The 16455-nt window shown below is 42.2% G+C and overlaps 2 protein-coding genes across 3 annotated transcripts in view; both read left to right on the top strand.

Moving 5' to 3' along the window:
* The first annotated feature begins 449 nt into the window (after window positions 1-449).
* On the top strand, window positions 450-2234 carry LOC137075795 (mucin-19-like). The gene has a single exon (XM_067444750.1). The coding sequence runs from the start codon at window positions 450-452 to the stop codon at window positions 2232-2234; it is 1785 nt and encodes a 594-aa protein (XP_067300851.1).
* A 1116-nt stretch (window positions 2235-3350) lies between these two features.
* kif5aa (kinesin family member 5A, a) overlaps window positions 3351-16455 on the top strand; it is a 40363-nt gene continuing 27258 nt past the window's right edge. The window contains exons 1-11 of one of the 2 annotated variants that reach the window (XM_067442983.1): window positions 3351-3832; window positions 4765-4852; window positions 7746-7819; window positions 8564-8668; window positions 8754-8802; window positions 9302-9357; window positions 9441-9528; window positions 10206-10330; window positions 11092-11196; window positions 11283-11431; window positions 13320-13498. In XM_067442983.1, the coding sequence (XP_067299084.1) occupies window positions 3704-3832; window positions 4765-4852; window positions 7746-7819; window positions 8564-8668; window positions 8754-8802; window positions 9302-9357; window positions 9441-9528; window positions 10206-10330; window positions 11092-11196; window positions 11283-11431; window positions 13320-13498 (1147 nt within the window). In that variant the 5' untranslated portion in view covers window positions 3351-3703. The remainder of the gene's footprint in view (window positions 3833-4764; window positions 4853-7745; window positions 7820-8563; window positions 8669-8753; window positions 8803-9301; window positions 9358-9440; window positions 9529-10205; window positions 10331-11091; window positions 11197-11282; window positions 11432-13319; window positions 13499-16455) is intronic. The other variant, XM_067442984.1, reaches the window with a different exon arrangement.

Raw genomic sequence — 16455 nt, 5'->3', positions numbered from 1 at the left:
GGAGATGTTCCCACCAACCTATGTATTTTCCCTTGGTATTCAGCCCTTCCTAAAATGTATTTAAGGATGGCAAAATGTATTTACAATTAGTATGTTTTAAACTTGTCATGCCTGCTGTTGAGTGTGAGCAGGGATGAGGCCGAGTGAGAATCCAAATGCAAGCATAAAGATTTATTAAAAACAAAGATAATCCAGAACCCAGAGTATCCACAGAGAGCAACATCAGGAAACACATTCAGGAGTAACCATCACAGTGAGCTCATCTCTGGACGGGGACTGGAGCCGATGTGTGTGTGTGTGTGTGTGTGTGAGCAGCCAACACACACAATATAGCTGTGGCACATACAGCCAAAGCTGCAAAAGCAGAGGACTCTGGCGTGGCGTCCATCGTGGCTGGAGACTCAGGTGTGGCGGCCATCGTGGCTGGAGACTCAGGTGTGGCGGCCATCATGGCTGGAGACTCAGGTGTGGCGGCCATCATGGCTGGAGACTCAGGTGTGGCGGCCATCATGGCTGGAGACTCAGGTGTGGCAGCCATCATGGCTGGAGACTCAGGTGTGGCGGCCATCATGGCTGGAGACTCAGGTGTGGCGGCCATCATGGCTGGAGACTCAGGTGTGGCGGCCATCATGGCTGGAGACTCAGGTGTGGTGGCCATCGTGGCTGGAGACTCAGGTGTAGCGGCCATCGTGGCTGGAGACTCAGGTGTGGTGGCCATCGTGGCTGGAGACTCAGGTGTGGCGGCCATCATGGCTGGAGACTCAGGTGTGGTGGCCATCGTGGCTGGAGACTCAGGTGTGGCGGCCATCGTGGCTGGAGACTCAGGTGTGGTGGCCATCGTGGCTGGAGACTCAGGTGTGGTGGCCATCGTGGCTGGAGACTCAGGTGTGGCGGCCATCATGGCTGGAGACTCAGGTGTGGTGGCCATCGTGGCTGGAGACTCAGGTGTGGTGGCCATCGTGGCTGGAGACTCAGGTGTGGCGGCCATCATGGCTGGAGACTCAGGTGTGGTGGCCATCGTGGCTGGAGACTCAGGTGTGGCGGCCATCGTGGCTGGAGACTCAGGTGTGGTGGCCATCGTGGCTGGAGACTCAGGTGTGGTGGCCATCGTGGCTGGAGACTCAGGTGTGGCGGCCATCGTGGCTGGAGACTCAGGTGTGGTGGCCATCGTGGCTGGAGACTCAGGTGTGGTGGCCATCGTGGCTGGAGACTCAGGTGTGGCGGCCATCGTGGCTGGAGACTCAGGTGTGGTGGCCATCGTGGCTGGAGACTCAGGTGTGGCGGCCATCATGGCTGGAGACTCAGGTGTGGCGGCCATCATGGCTGGAGACTCAGGTGTGGTGGCCATCGTGGCTGGAGACTCAGGTGTGGTGGCCATCGTGGCTGGAGACTCAGGTGTGGTGGCCATCGTGGCTGGAGACTCAGGTGTGGTGGCCATCGTGGCTGGAGACTCAGGTGTGGTGGCCATCGTGGCTGGAGACTCAGGTGTGGCGGCCATCGTGGCTGGAGACTCAGGTGTGGTGGCCATCGTGGCTGGAGACTCAGGTGTGGCGGCCATCATGGCTGGAGACTCAGGTGTGGCGGCCATCATGGCTGGAGACTCAGGTGTGGTGGCCATCGTGGCTGGAGACTCAGGTGTGGTGGCCATCGTGGCTGGAGACTCAGGTGTGGTGGCCATCGTGGCTGGAGACTCAGGTGTGGTGGCCATCGTGGCTGGAGACTCAGGTGTGGTGGCCATCGTGGCTGGAGACTCAGGTGTGGCGGCCATCGTGGCTGGAGACTCAGGTGTGGTGGCCATCGTGGCTGGAGACTCAGGTGTGGTGGCCATCGTGGCTGGAGACTCAGGTGTGGTGGCCATCGTGGCTGGAGACTCAGGTGTGGCGGCCATCATGGCTGGAGACTCAGGTGTGGTGGCCATCGTGGCTGGAGACTCAGGTGTGGCGGCCATCGTGGCTGGAGACTCAGGTGTGGCGGCCATCATGGCTGGAGACTCAGGTGTGGTGGCCATCGTGGCTGGAGACTCAGGTGTGGCGGCCATCATGGCTGGAGACTCAGGTGTGGCGGCCATCGTGGCTGGAGACTCAGGTGTGGTGGCCATCGTGGCTGGAGACTCAGGTGTGGCGGCCATCGTGGCTGGAGACTCAGGTGTGGTGGCCATCGTGGCTGGAGACTCAGGTGTGGCGGCCATCGTGGCTGGAGACTCAGGTGTGGCGGGCATTTTGGCTGAGGGCTAACTGAGCTGCTCTGTGTATTCTGACAGCTTTCTATCAGAACCAGCATTAACTTCTGGAGCAGTTTGAGCTCCAGTAGCTCGTCTGTTTGATCGGACCCCACGGGCCAGCCTTCGCTCCCCACGGTCATCAATGAGCCTTGGCCGCCCATGACCCTGTGGCCGGTTCTCCACTGGTCCTTCCTTGGAGCACTTTTGATAGATACTGACCACTGCAGACCGGGAACAGCCCACAAGAGCTGCAGTTTCAGTGTTCTTGCGTGAAATAAATGTTTCTTGTTTGCGCCGACTGAAAACACACAATAAGAAAAACCAGGAGAGACTCTCGGACATTGCAGTAACCTACTGAACTTTGAACATTTGGACAAAACCGTTAAGGTACGGCTGTTCTCGGCAGATACATGAGTGTTGATATACTTTAAAAAACAATGCATTGTGGGATATATTTGCCCTTTCCTATAAAGGCGAGACTTATTGACTTAACCATTGTAGGGAAATAAGGAGGAAAATAACAAAGTGCTTAAAATAATTTTATAATTAAAATAAAGGGACAAAAACTATATCCAATATCAAGCAGCATCACAAGGTATTTTGTACAGCTAAAAATAACTGGAAGCATTTAATATTTAGATGTATTGTTGTTATTTTTATTTTTTTAACAGTATAGGTCTAAAGTTGTAAGAAGAATAACACTAATATTTTGTTTTAATATTAAAATTATTATTATTCTGCCTGAGCAGTGGCCCTGGTTATTTATTTCTTAAGTTTGGGGCCCAGTCTGCTCTCGCTAGGGACACATTACTAAATATAAAAATACACACCATGTGACAATGGGTATACTTCCTTATGGCACACACACATTTGATTTTATTGGGACACATATTATTTTTACACTGGAAATTATAATTGTTCCTAGTTTTGCTGTTTAAAATATAAATAAAAACTGCCAAAATCAAAATATGTGAATGACTAGAATAGTCCAGACACTGGCTGTGATTGGTCCATCCTGAGCAGCGCTGAGGAAAGTCACAGACATCACGTGACAGCGGGTTCATAGCCTCCTCCAGAAGAGCAGAGATTATACTTATTTAAGATCTGAATAATGACACGAGAAGCCAGACACGAACGCGTTTACGCGAAAATAATCAGCGAGGGGAAGAATCGGAAGACGATGACGTGCGCCTTGGAGCCCCGCCCACCTGCGCGAGTGGTCCAGCGGACACGCCCTGCCTCCGCATCCCTCATGACAACAGCAGCATCCTTCACGAGCACGCGCACGCACAGCATCCGCAGCACGAACCTCCCGAACACCAAGGACAGCGAGCTCGACGCCTGCAGAAAACAACACAACAGCAGCTTCAGAAACACACAGCAGACATCGCGCAGACGCTATTATCTCGAGTCCAGGCCGTCACACACACGCACACACACAGCCTTCTGTTTTAATATCAAGCCGCGTTATTATCTGTGATCATGACGGACCCCGCAGCTGAGTGTAATATTAAAGTGCTCTGCCGCTTCCGGCCTCTCAATCAGGCCGAGATCCTGCGCGGAGACCGATTCCTGCCGACCTTCCAGGGGGACGACACCGTCATCATCGGGGTAAGTTCACCTCACACACACCTACAGCAGAAATAACACACACACGGCTAGATTAAACCATCAAACGAATGATGAGGATGAGGATGATGATGATGATGATGCGCGCGACCGGCAGAATGACGTCAGCACATATAGAGGCTGGAGGCCTAATCTGAGCGAGCAAAATAAATATGATGCTCTCAGTTCGTTAACACTTCATAAATATACAGATATATATATGAGGGAGAGTTTGAATGTGTGCAGGGAATGGCGGATGATGGGAATGGGACAGTTATTAGGCACAGAGGGTATAGAATATATTTTTTTAAGGACTAAGCTAAAATCTAAAGTAAACATATGTGACCCTAAACAACAAAACCACTCATAAGGGTCAATTTCTGGAAATTGAGATGTATACGACATCTTAAAGATGGATAAATAATCTTTCCACTGATGTATGGTTTGTTATGATGGGACAATGTTTGCAAATATGGAATCTGAGGGTGCAAAAATATCGAAATATTGAGAAAATCTGCTTTAAAGTTGTCCAAATGAAGTCCGTATCAATGCATATTACTACTAATAATACATTTCTGATATATTTACGGTTGGAAATGTACTAAATATCTTCATTGAACATGATCTTAATATCCTAATGATTTGAGTCTTGTAATGTATTGTTGGCACACAGATAAGCCGTGAGATTATGACTGGTTTTGTGTTTATGAATATGAGAGCGTTTGACTCCTGCAGGGAGTGGCTGCTGATGGATATGGAACGGTTATTGCTCATATTTTTGGCCTAAGCTGAAATCTGAAGTCAGTGTACAGTGAAAGCAGCTGAGATGGCACAGTCTGTTCTGGATCCTGTGACGTGATTAGTGCTTTAATCAATATCTGAGTCCAAACAATGACGTGTCTGTTGTGTCGGTGTGTGTGTGTGTGTGTCCGCAGGGGAAGTCGTTTGCGTTTGACCGTGTGTTTCCCACTAACACCACTCAGGAGCAGGTCTACAACACCTGTGCCAAGCAGATCGTCAAAGGTCAGATCATCCAGAATGAGCATCAGAGGATATGAACTAGAGCTGAGCAATATATCACAATTAATAATCAATATCGCACAGCTCTAATATGAGCCGTGGCATAATTCATGAGCAGCGCTGATTACATCAGGGGTTTGTGATACTGATGAAAAATAATATCTCCGTATTTACTGGGATTTTATCAATATGATGATTAGATAATAGGACTACACTGCAAAAAATGCTCTTCTTACTCAGTATTTTTGTCTTGTTTCTAGTCCAAACATCTAACAAATCTTAAAATAAGAAACATTTACTAGACAAGCAAAAGTAATTGTCTTGTTTTGGGGAAAAGAACTCAAAATGAAGAGAGTTTTTGCTTAAAATAAGATAAATAATCTGCCAATGGGGTGAGAAAAATAATCTTGTTTTCTGTTTGAATTAAGATTATTTTTCTCACCCCATTGGCAGATTATTTTGCTATATTATACTCTCTTTTGCTTGTCTAGTAAATGTTTCTTAATGTAAGAATATTTAGGTATTTGGACTAGACACAAGACAAAAATACTGAGTAAGAAGAGCATTTTCTGAAGTGCATGGGCTTTTCTTTTTTTACCTTTAAGCCTTTTTTTTACTTAAGTAAATGTATGCATCATCTTTTGTGCCAATTTCTTACATTTAATCAATACATTAAATTCTAATGAGACACAATAGGGCCGTTACCAATGAAATGATATCTGTATCATCATAATTCATCATGTTTGCAGGTCAGAGGAAACAGAAGCTCATCTGAAGTGGATTTAGATCATTTTCACGGACACGAATGAGTTTAACCTGCTGTTACACATGAGGAAATAATGTGCTGATGCTTTAAACAGCATACAACCTTAAATATTGATATTAGAAATGATTTAAACAATGAAAATATACTTTAAATGTGAGTCTCTGTTAATGAGTGAGTCATTGAGATTCAACCGATTCATTCAAAAGGCTGATTCATTCAGGAACTAAGCATTTGACTCTCTTACTGAGTGAGTCATTGAATCATTCACTCAACCGATTCATTTAAACAGCCGATTCATTCAGGAAGGAAGCATTTTACTTTTTAATGTGTGAGTCATTGAATCATTCACTTAACCAATTAATTTAAACAGCCGATTCATTCAGAAACGAAGCATTTGACTTTTTAATGTGTGAGTCATTGAATCATTCACTTAACCGATTCATTTAAACAGCTGATTCATTCAGGAACAAAGCATTTGACTCTCTTACTGAGTGAGTCATTGAATCATTCACTCAACCGATTCATTTAAACAGCCGATTCATTCAGAAACGAAGCATTTGACTGTTTTAATGAGTGAGTCATTGAATCATTCACTCAACCGATTCGTTCAGTCAGTAATGAAACACCGCAGTGTCGCTCAGAGACTCGTGTGACTTTGTTTGTAACTTATTTTTATTAGTGAAATAGACCAAGAACAGCCAATATTTGTGTCTAAAAGTGCAAGTCCCTTAATATTAACTTCTTTATTTTTAAGCTGTTGTATAAAATGAATATCACATTTGTAATCATGCTGATAGTTGGAGAAAACAGCAGTCTTCATGTGATACTGATGAACTATATTACATTATTTAAATATATTAGACACACAGAGGGATTTGGGCACCTCATCTTGGTCATTTTAAGGGCCTTATAAATCATTTTAACAGAGTAAATCACACAGTGTGTGCTCAACTGCACTAGTTTAACCTAGACTACATCACGTAGTGTGTGTGTGTGTGCTCTGTCGGTGTGTTTGTCAGATCAACAATCACGATATAATCATAGACCTGTGGTTCACCAACACACACCGCACCGTCTCCTTTGTCTGACTCGTCCACATCACTACTAATGAGCTGATGAATGAATCGGGTGTGTTTGCTTGAGGAGACGTGCCGGATGAGCAGTGTTGGTGGGCCTCCAGGAACCTGGTTGGGAACCGCTGTCATTATCCCCATTCACACAGGACTAGTGTTATCTGGACCTCTGCTGATTTGCAGAGAACGTCTGTGATCTCAATGCCGTGCGAATCGGCCATGTCGGTAATCTGTAAAGTAAAAATTCCCCTCCCCTTACTAAATTACCGGTACATTATTAAATGACCTGCCATATTTCGCTGAACACGAGGTCCTGTGATGATAGTAGTCCCTTGCGATTCGGCATCTCTGTGATTTGGCCAGGATTAGGCGGATCAAATATAATTTTTGCAAGGTTTATTTTTCATTTCTTTATCTTTAATGCGCACCGTTATGAGTTCCCGCACAGATTACACTTTCACTTTAATGAGTTCCAATTTGGGAGCAAACTGATTGAATGCTGTGTTTAATATTAACATTAACATCTATTCTTAATGAAGAACAGAACAGAACAGGACAATGACAAGCTCGCTTAAATGTCCGCTTTTACATTTATCTGAATCTTCCGCCGTATATCGTCAGCTTCTCACTCGCGATGAATGAAATCTGACTCCTGCCGCTGGTCTGAGCTCAGGGCAGTTTAACTCTAGCGTCTGTTCTCTAACTGAACGAAATTATTTTCATTACTATAAAACTATCAAAACGATATCGATACATATGACTGTTTATGATTTCATGCAGCTATATCTATAACGAAAATACATTTACAAGTCTTGACATCATATCCGGGAGATAAGGCAGTAAATTCGAGTAAAATCACAGGCTTTGTGGGAGTCATTTCTAAAGCACAGAGGGGCGTAGATAACACTAGTCCCGTGCGAATAGTGCTTTAGATGATATAAACCACACACCCCTGATGACATCTGAACTGAAGGATAATGTTTGCCAGTCTAATAGTGTAAGCCCATCTTTAGGGATGCTGCATCCGTTCTGTAATGCTGTGTGTGTGTGTGTGTAGATGTGCTGGGCGGTTACAACGGCACCATCTTTGCCTATGGACAGACCTCCTCTGGGAAGACTCACACCATGGAGGTACAATGGATTACACTTTTGGCATTATTACACTATTTTAGGTCCACCGAGTGGCAGAGAGCTCATTTTGGACCCTGACTACTCAGGTCTTTGCGTGGTTTTGCCTTTTTTACATAATAAAAATAGCAAAACCACACAAAAGCAGGAAAAAAGACAAAAAGGAAAAATGCTTTCCTTACTTAGTATTCTTGTTTGGGGAAAAATAACTCAAAATGAAGAGAGTTTTTGCTTAAAATAAGATCAATAATCTGCCAATGGGGTGAGAAAAATAATCTTAATTCAAACAGAAAACAAGATTATTTTTCTCACCCCATTGGCAGATTATTGATCTTATTTTAAGCAAAAACTCTCTTCATTTTGAGTTATTTTTCACAAAACAAGACAATAATTTGTACTTTTCTAGTAAATGTTTCTTAATATAAGAATTTGTAGATATTTTGACTAGAATCGAGACAGAAATACTGAGTAAGAAGAGCATTTTTTGCAGTGCATGTAAAACATAACCATTAAAAGTGTTTTGAATGTCACTGTTCAGCAGAAGTCATGTGTGCAGGTCTTTATCTGTATGCATCTATAATGAATAATACACAATGCACACGAATATATGCAGTAAAAACATCCGTCTGTTTAGCTGTCCTAATAGCTGACGCTATTATATGAGAGCTGAGCGATGATTATCTCATTTAATAATTATGATCTTTACAATGGGACTCCAGCTGAACTCAGTTACTGTGCTGATTTCAGGGAAACCTCCACGACCCGCAGCAGATGGGCATCATTCCCCGCATCGCTGAGGACATCTTCAACCACATCTTCTCCATGGATGAGAACCTGGAGTTCCACATTAAGGTACAGAGAGCGAGCGGACGGGACACGGACAGTCCTGTGATAAACCTGACCTAAACCTCTCACAACCACTGTCTGCTTTCCTCAGGTGTCCTACTTCGAGATCTACATGGAGAAGATCCGGGATCTTCTGGACGGTTTGTAGATGACAAAATAGTGCACTGTACACTGCAAACAATGCTCTTCCTCAGTCATTGTGTCTCGTTTCCAGTCTAAATATCTAACAATTCTTAAATCAAGATGCATTTACTAGATCAGTAAAACAACATGAGATCATTTTTCTTGTTTTGTTGAAAATAAAATCTAAATGAAGTGAGTTTTTTGCTTAAAACAGGCAAAATGAGAAAAATAATCATATTCCTGATTGAAATCTTGTTTCTTGTCTCCGTCTCAAAGAGAAATAAGATTATTTTTCTCACCCCATTGGCAGATCATTTTGCCTGTTTTAAGCAAAAACTCACTTTTATTTTCAACAAAACAAGAAAAATGATCTTCTGTGGTTTTACTGATCTAGTAAATGCATCTTGATTTAAGAATTGTTAGATATTTAGACTATAAACGAAACAGAAGGACTGAGTAAGAAGAGCATGTTTTGCAGTGTGTTAATATTCCTGGTTGTGTTTCTTTCCTCTTTAGTCACGAAGACCAACCTGTCTGTGCATGAGGATAAGAACCGCGTCCCTTACGTGAAGGTGACTGATCCCGGCCTCCAGATGCATGTGTAGTGAGAGTGTTAATCTTTCTGTCAGTGCTAATGAAGTGTGTGTGCTGTCAGGGCTGCACTGAGCGCTTCGTGTCCAGTCCGGAAGAGGTCATGGACGTCATCGACGAGGGGAAGTCCAACCGGCACGTCGCCGTCACCAGTGAGTGCTCAGATGTTGAGATTCTCTTATTTTGGTCACATGTATAAAGAAAGGGTATCCTGGTGTTCATAAGAGTAGAGAAGAATATATTTAAAGGCTTAAAGAATACACTGGAAAAAATGCTCTTCTTCCTCAGTATTTTTGTCTTGTTTCTAGTCCAAACATCTACAAAATCTTACATTAAGAAACATTTACTAGACAAGTTAAAATTATTGTCCTGTTTTGGGGAAAAATAACTCAAAATGAAGAGAGTTTTTGCTTAAAATAAGATAAATAATCTGCCAATGGGGTGAGAAAAATAATCTTAATTCAAACAGAAAACAAGATTATTTTTCTCACCCCATTGGCAGATTATTTATCTTATTTTAAGGAAAAACTCTCTTCATTTTGAGTTATTTTCCCCAAAAACAAGACAATTACTTTTGCTTGTCTAGTAAATGTTTCTTGTTTTAAGAATTGTTAGATATTTGGACTAGAAACAAGACAAAAATACTGAGTAAGAAGAGCATTTTCTGCAGCGTTTGCTCGTCTCTCGTAAAGGATATCTTTTCCTTCAGAAACCTCCCTTAGATCCCCTTGAGGTGTGGAGAATCATAGCACGAGACATCTTTTCAGAACCGTTTAAATGAGTCGAGTGTTTGTGACTGAAGAGTAATGTGCCGTTGTCCTGTGGTCAGATATGAACGAGCACAGCTCTCGCAGTCACAGCATCTTCCTGATCAACATCAAGCAGGAGCACGTGGAGACGGAGCAGAAGCTCTGCGGGAAACTCTACCTGGTGGATCTGGCTGGCAGTGAGAAGGTCTGTCTCTCCACACCTGACTCGCTTTGGTGGATCAGTGTGGGGTCACACACAACACTGGACCCTACTGACTTTCCTTTCTTTAAAGAGAAATAACCTAGAGAGACAAAGGGCAGTTTGCGGGATAAACCAGCGTGTTTATAATAATAAAATGAAAATATAACGGCCATTAAAGGGTTAGTTCAGCTAGAAATGAAATGTCTGTCATTAACTCCTCCCCCTAATGTCGCTCCACACCCGTAAGACCTCCGTTCATCTTCACACACAGTTTAAGATATTTTATATTTAGTCCGAGAGCGTATGCAAGTGTATGCACACTATACTGTCCATGTCCAGAAAGGGAATAAAAACATCATCACAGTAGTCCATATGAGACATCAGTGGGTTAATTAGAGTCTCTTGAAGCATCCAAAATACATTTGGGTCCAAAAATAACAAAAACTACGACTTTATTCAGCATTGGCTTCTCTTCCGCGTTTGTGTTCAATCCTCAAATAAAGATTCAAACGGTTATGAGTCAGTGAATCGATTCATGATTGGATCGCCAATGTCACGTGATTTCAGCAGTTTGACACGCGATCCAAATCATGAATCAATCCGCTGATTCAGAACCGTTCGTTGTTGTCCTTATTATCATTTAGGCGGGCTTGGGAACATTGGGGTAGCTTCAGCCCCACTGAAACAGGCCTAACGACGTCCCTGATGCCTGGAAAGATCTGTCCGAACTGCAGACGAGTTAAGCTTGTGTCGTATCTTCACAGGTCAGTAAGACGGGTGCGGCTGGAGCGGTTCTGGACGAAGCCAAAAACATCAATAAATCTCTGTCTTCTCTCGGAAACGTCATCTCTGCTCTCGCTGAAGGAACGGTAAGTGCGCTCACACACGCACACACACACACACACACACACACTTGTGTTTGTTCTCACCGGCCGTCCCTCGTGTGTGTGAGCAGAAGACTCACGTGCCGTACCGTGACAGTAAGATGACGCGGATCCTGCAGGACTCTCTGGGAGGAAACTGCCGCACCACCATGTTCATCTGCTGCTCTCCCTCCAGCTACAACGACGCCGAGACCAAATCCACGCTGATGTTCGGACAGCGGTACCTCAGCACACATCACACCACACATCACACCACACCAATTTACTGTCTGCCCCCCACAATGAAATGACTCCTTCTCTTGTTTTAGTTCAGTTAAAGCGAGGGAATGAAATGGTACAATGTGGCCACACTTTAGTAAAACCAGGGAAGAAATCTCTAGATCGAACAGTAATACTTCAGTTACATACTGATAAATGCTCTAGGGTCGCGTGATTAAAGCTCCACTGTGTGATATTTTCCCCCATCTAACGGTGTAAAGGTTTATGACCATCCAGTGAATAATAGTTTCTGTTCCTCTCAATTCTCATTTCGTTTTAACTCCTACGGTGGCCGATTTAGTCCAAGATTAACACGGCTTCCAGTTCGACCTCGTCCCTGAGTGTTGTGATGAGGTTACTTATAATTTGCAGTTATTTAATTGGTCAGTTATCATGTAGGTTATGACATCTATGTAAAATGAATAATAGTTACATTTTCGTTATTTTTTTACCCTTTCATTGCTAAAATCAGCTATCAGGTTCCCAGAAGAATGCAAGCTAATCTTAGTAAAGTAACTTTTATCATATATATGTTCATATAGCAGTCTTAAGCAATCCTCCTCTTCACATTCGACACGGTGCGACGAGTGTTAAAACACGAAAGGCGAAGCTTGAATTTACGGGTATGTCCCTCTTTGGCTAATGTACTTGTAAGATGGAGGAGCAACATGGCGGCCGGCATTCGAACCCCTCACCCGTATGTATTTTCAATGGCATATTATAAACTTACGAGAATACTTTATTACTTGAAAGAAGTAAATATACATTAATGAGCACATATATTTTTGAAAGAAGTGTTTTTAGCGAAGAATAAACTAAAAAAGTTACACAGTGTAGCTTTAACCAAAGTTTAGTTTCAATTTCAGTTTCCAACGATTATGAAAACATGGCTATTGCTTTACTTTCCTTGACAGCAGTGCTCTTTAGTTCTTCCTCCAAGCTTAATGTCGAAATCAGTCAAAGCCTGTAACGTGACAGTCCTAAAAGGAAGTCTACTTCAGGACGTGCTTGGCGTTAAAGAGAGTTATTGAAGCGCAAGAAGCTTTCTCTGTGCCGAGACGGAGCCAAAGGCAGAGTATACTTTGAGCTTCGGGTGCGTAAATGGTCAAATACACACACAGAAATATGGCCAAATGCCGCAGAGTATCGCATAAACACAGTCTATTATGTCTTAAATGAACATAAACAGTTGGGAAAGTGTACCTTCGGTCTTAAAGTGACAGTAGCCTAATATTCCTGCTGCCGTCTGTCATTAATGTTAATCAAACAACAAGACAGAGAAAATCCCTCACTCCTCTAAATAACTTCAGTAGCTTTAATTATGATAACAGTGAAGCAGTGTTTCATTTTTATCTTTTGATTTGTTCGTATAATTTCTGTAGTAGACTAGGTGAATAATATGCTGTTAGACTTGCATAAAAAAACTGTTAATTTGGGAAAAACTATATATTTTAGTCATATCCAGGGGTGGGCTAATGGGACTGAAGCCTGAATGATCGTAGTCTTCCTCTTAAAGGTGAACAATCAATCAGATAATAATTGTGCTTATGATAACAGTTAGATTATCTAATCAGCAAAAGTGCATTTTTCCCAAAACAAGACGATTACTTTTGCTTGTCTATTAATACTTCTTGTTTTAAGAATTGTCAGATGTCTGGACTAGAAACAAGACAAAAATACTGAGTAAGAAGAGCAGTGTACTGACCCTGGAACTGCTGTGTGAAAGCGCTCAATGCTTTTGAGTGTCAATGGCTGATTTTAGGTTGAATTGCAGACAGTTGTGGTGAGTAGGAAGGTAATTGCAATGCAGTGATTTATGAGACTAAGACCCTTGTGTGTGTGTGTTGCAGTGCTAAGACCATCAAGAACTCGGCCTCCATTAACCTGGAGCTGACGGCTGAGCAGTGGAAGAGGAAGTATGAGAAGGAGAAGGAGAAGAGCAAGAGTTTGAGGGACACCATCCAGAGGCTGGAGCTGGAGCTGCGGCGCTGGCGCAGCGGTGAGCCTTTGCTCTGCTCTGATGACTCAAGTCAGTTCGATTCATATACTAACTTTACAATGTGTCAGTGTGATTACAAATTTCAGCGTAAATTTGACCAGTCAGATGTTGGGGTCTGTGCTACGGTCTCCTGAACTGCTGGTGGAAGAGGCCAGTGTTGTGGTCAGAGCTGATTGACCTGGAGACTGAGCGAAACTGACCCCGCTTACCTCGGGATGACGCAACTCTCTAAAATTAAGATCAGCAGCTCTTAGAAGAGAGAAAGAACTGAACTGAGTGTCCGAGAAAAGACACAAAATATGCAGAGCAGTGGGATTGATAAGGGATTTACACTAAGGCTACGTCTACTTAATCCGGATAGATTTGAAAAAGGAGTTATCATTTTAAAACGCTCTCCGTCCAACCTTCAAGTGTTTTCCAAAAGTTTCTCATCCACACTGAAACGTCAGAAGCGCCAAACTGGCCTCACGGCGCATGTGTAAACCCTCCTGAAATCTCACTGAGATGGTACGGACTTCATAAAGTTCTCACGCTATTCTTCTGACAGGATCATAATACTGAGCAAAATCTCTCAGCATTCACTGATGCGTCTGCTCTGTGTTTGGTCTACAACTAAACTCCTCTCATGTGTTGCCGCAGGACAGCAAATGTGAGTAAATGTTCTGTCAGCTTTGCAAGACTGCGAAATTAAGAGTGTGCAAAGTAACGCATTTTAGCATCTGTGTGGAAGTGAACAGGACACAACAGGCACAATATCGATATAAACACTAAGATCTATCGGTTACATGACTAAACATGCGCATGGGCGCCGGAAGCAAATAAAAAGTGCTTGGGTCCTCTCAGAATTGTTTTACCGCCGTTATGTCAGATTTCATTTACTTTAAATACAAATATACCGCTGTTTGCTAAACGATTGATTGGGCCAGACAAAACATATGGAAATCTCTGAGTTATTTACTGTGGCGATAGTGTAGGAATGAGACTCATGGCAGCAAGTTTTGATGCAAATGGATCCAAGGTTTTTCCTGAACTCGCTCTACTCCCTTTCCCCATCACATATCAGACCGAAAAGGCATTTATTTTCAATAACAACTGAGAAAACATTAAAAAAGTGGAAATGAAGCATCTAACGTGTTTAATAGTAAGTGTTTCTCGGTTAGGAGTAAACAGACATGTGCTGAATATCATTGGTTGTAAAAAGTGGATAGGTCTTGTCCCACACACACACACAATGGATCCGACGCCCATGAACAAGCATTACCTTCTTCTATGATATCTCTCGGTTACATGACTAAACATGCATCATCATTTTCAATACCTCCGTCTTTACAGTCCACACTACAACGTGACAACAGCGTCTCCAAATGTATCCATTTTGCAGAGCGTTTTCAAAAACCTTTCTTTTGTTAATAAAACACGATCTCAGTGTGGATTGTGAAACTCTCAAAACAGAGAAAAAAGATGCGTTTTTCAAATGTATTAGTGTGTGACATGGCCTAAGATGGTTTCTCATTCTAGTGTGTCTGCTTCCCGAACAATGCTGGGAAGACTGTTCCAGAGTTTAGGAGCTAAATAGGAAAAGGATCGACCGCCTGCAGTTGATTTAGATATTCTAGGTATTATCAACTGGCCAGAGTTTTGAGACCGCAATAGACGTGATGGAGTATAATGCGTTAAGAGCTCGCTTAAGTACTGGAGCTAAACTATTTAGTGCTTTGAGTAATAAGCAAGATTTTAAAATGTATGCGATGTTTAATAGGGAGCCAGTGCAGTGTTGACAGAACTGGACTAATATGATCATACTTCCTGGTTCTAGTAAGAACTCGAGCTGCTGCGGTTTGGACCAGCTGGAGTTTGTTTATTAAGCGAGCAGGGCAACCACCCAGTAGAGCATTACAATAATCTATCTATCTATCTATCTATCTATCTATCTATCTATCTATCTATCTATCTATCTATCTATCTGTCTATCTATCTATCTATCTATCTATCTATCTATCTATCTATCTATCTATCTATCTATCTATCTATCTATCTATCTATCTATCTATCTATCTATCTATCTATCTGTCTATCTATCTATCTATCTATCTATCTATCTATCTATCTATCTATCTATCTATCTATCTATCTATCTATCAGCTGGAGTTTGTTTATTAAGCGAGCAGGGCAACCACCCAGTAGAGCATTACAATAATCTATCTATCTATCTATCTATCTATCTATCTATCTATCTATCTATCTATCTATCTATCTATCTATCTGTCTATCTATCTATCTATCTATCTATCTATCTATCTATCTATCTATCTATCTATCTATCTATCTATCTATCTATCTATCTATCTATCTATCTATCTATCTATCTATCTATCTATCTATCTATCTATCTATCTATCTATCTATCTATCTATCTATCTATCTATCTATCTATCTATCTATCTATCTATCTATCTATCTATCTATCTATCTATCTATCTATCTATCTATCTATCTATCTATCTATCTATCTATCTATCTATCTATCTATCTATCTATCTATCTATCTATCTATCTATCTATCTATCTATCTATCTATCTATCTATCTATCTATCTATCTATCTATCTATCTATCTATCTATCTATCTATCTATCTATCTATCTATCTATCAGCTGGAGTTTGTTTATTAAGCGAGCAGGGCAACCACCCAGTAGAGCATTACAATAATCTATCTATCTATCTATCTATCTATCTATCTATCTATCTATCTATCTATCTATCTATCTATCTATCTATCTATCTATCTATCTATCTATCTATCTATCTATCTATCTATCTATCTATCTATCTATCTATCTATCTATCTATCTATCTATCTATCTATCTATCTATCTATCAGCTGGAGTTTGTTTATTAAGCGAGCAGGGCAACCACCCAGTAGAGCATTACAATAATCTAGCCTTGAGCTCATGAACGCATGTACTAACTGTTCAGCATTTTGCATTG

The sequence above is a fragment of the Pseudorasbora parva genome, chromosome 5 (assembly GCF_024679245.1).
Source record: "Pseudorasbora parva isolate DD20220531a chromosome 5, ASM2467924v1, whole genome shotgun sequence".
Classification (NCBI taxonomy): domain Eukaryota; kingdom Metazoa; phylum Chordata; class Actinopteri; order Cypriniformes; family Gobionidae; genus Pseudorasbora; species Pseudorasbora parva.
Note: the sequence above shows the minus strand (reverse complement) of the source record. Positions and strands in the feature narration are given on the sequence as shown.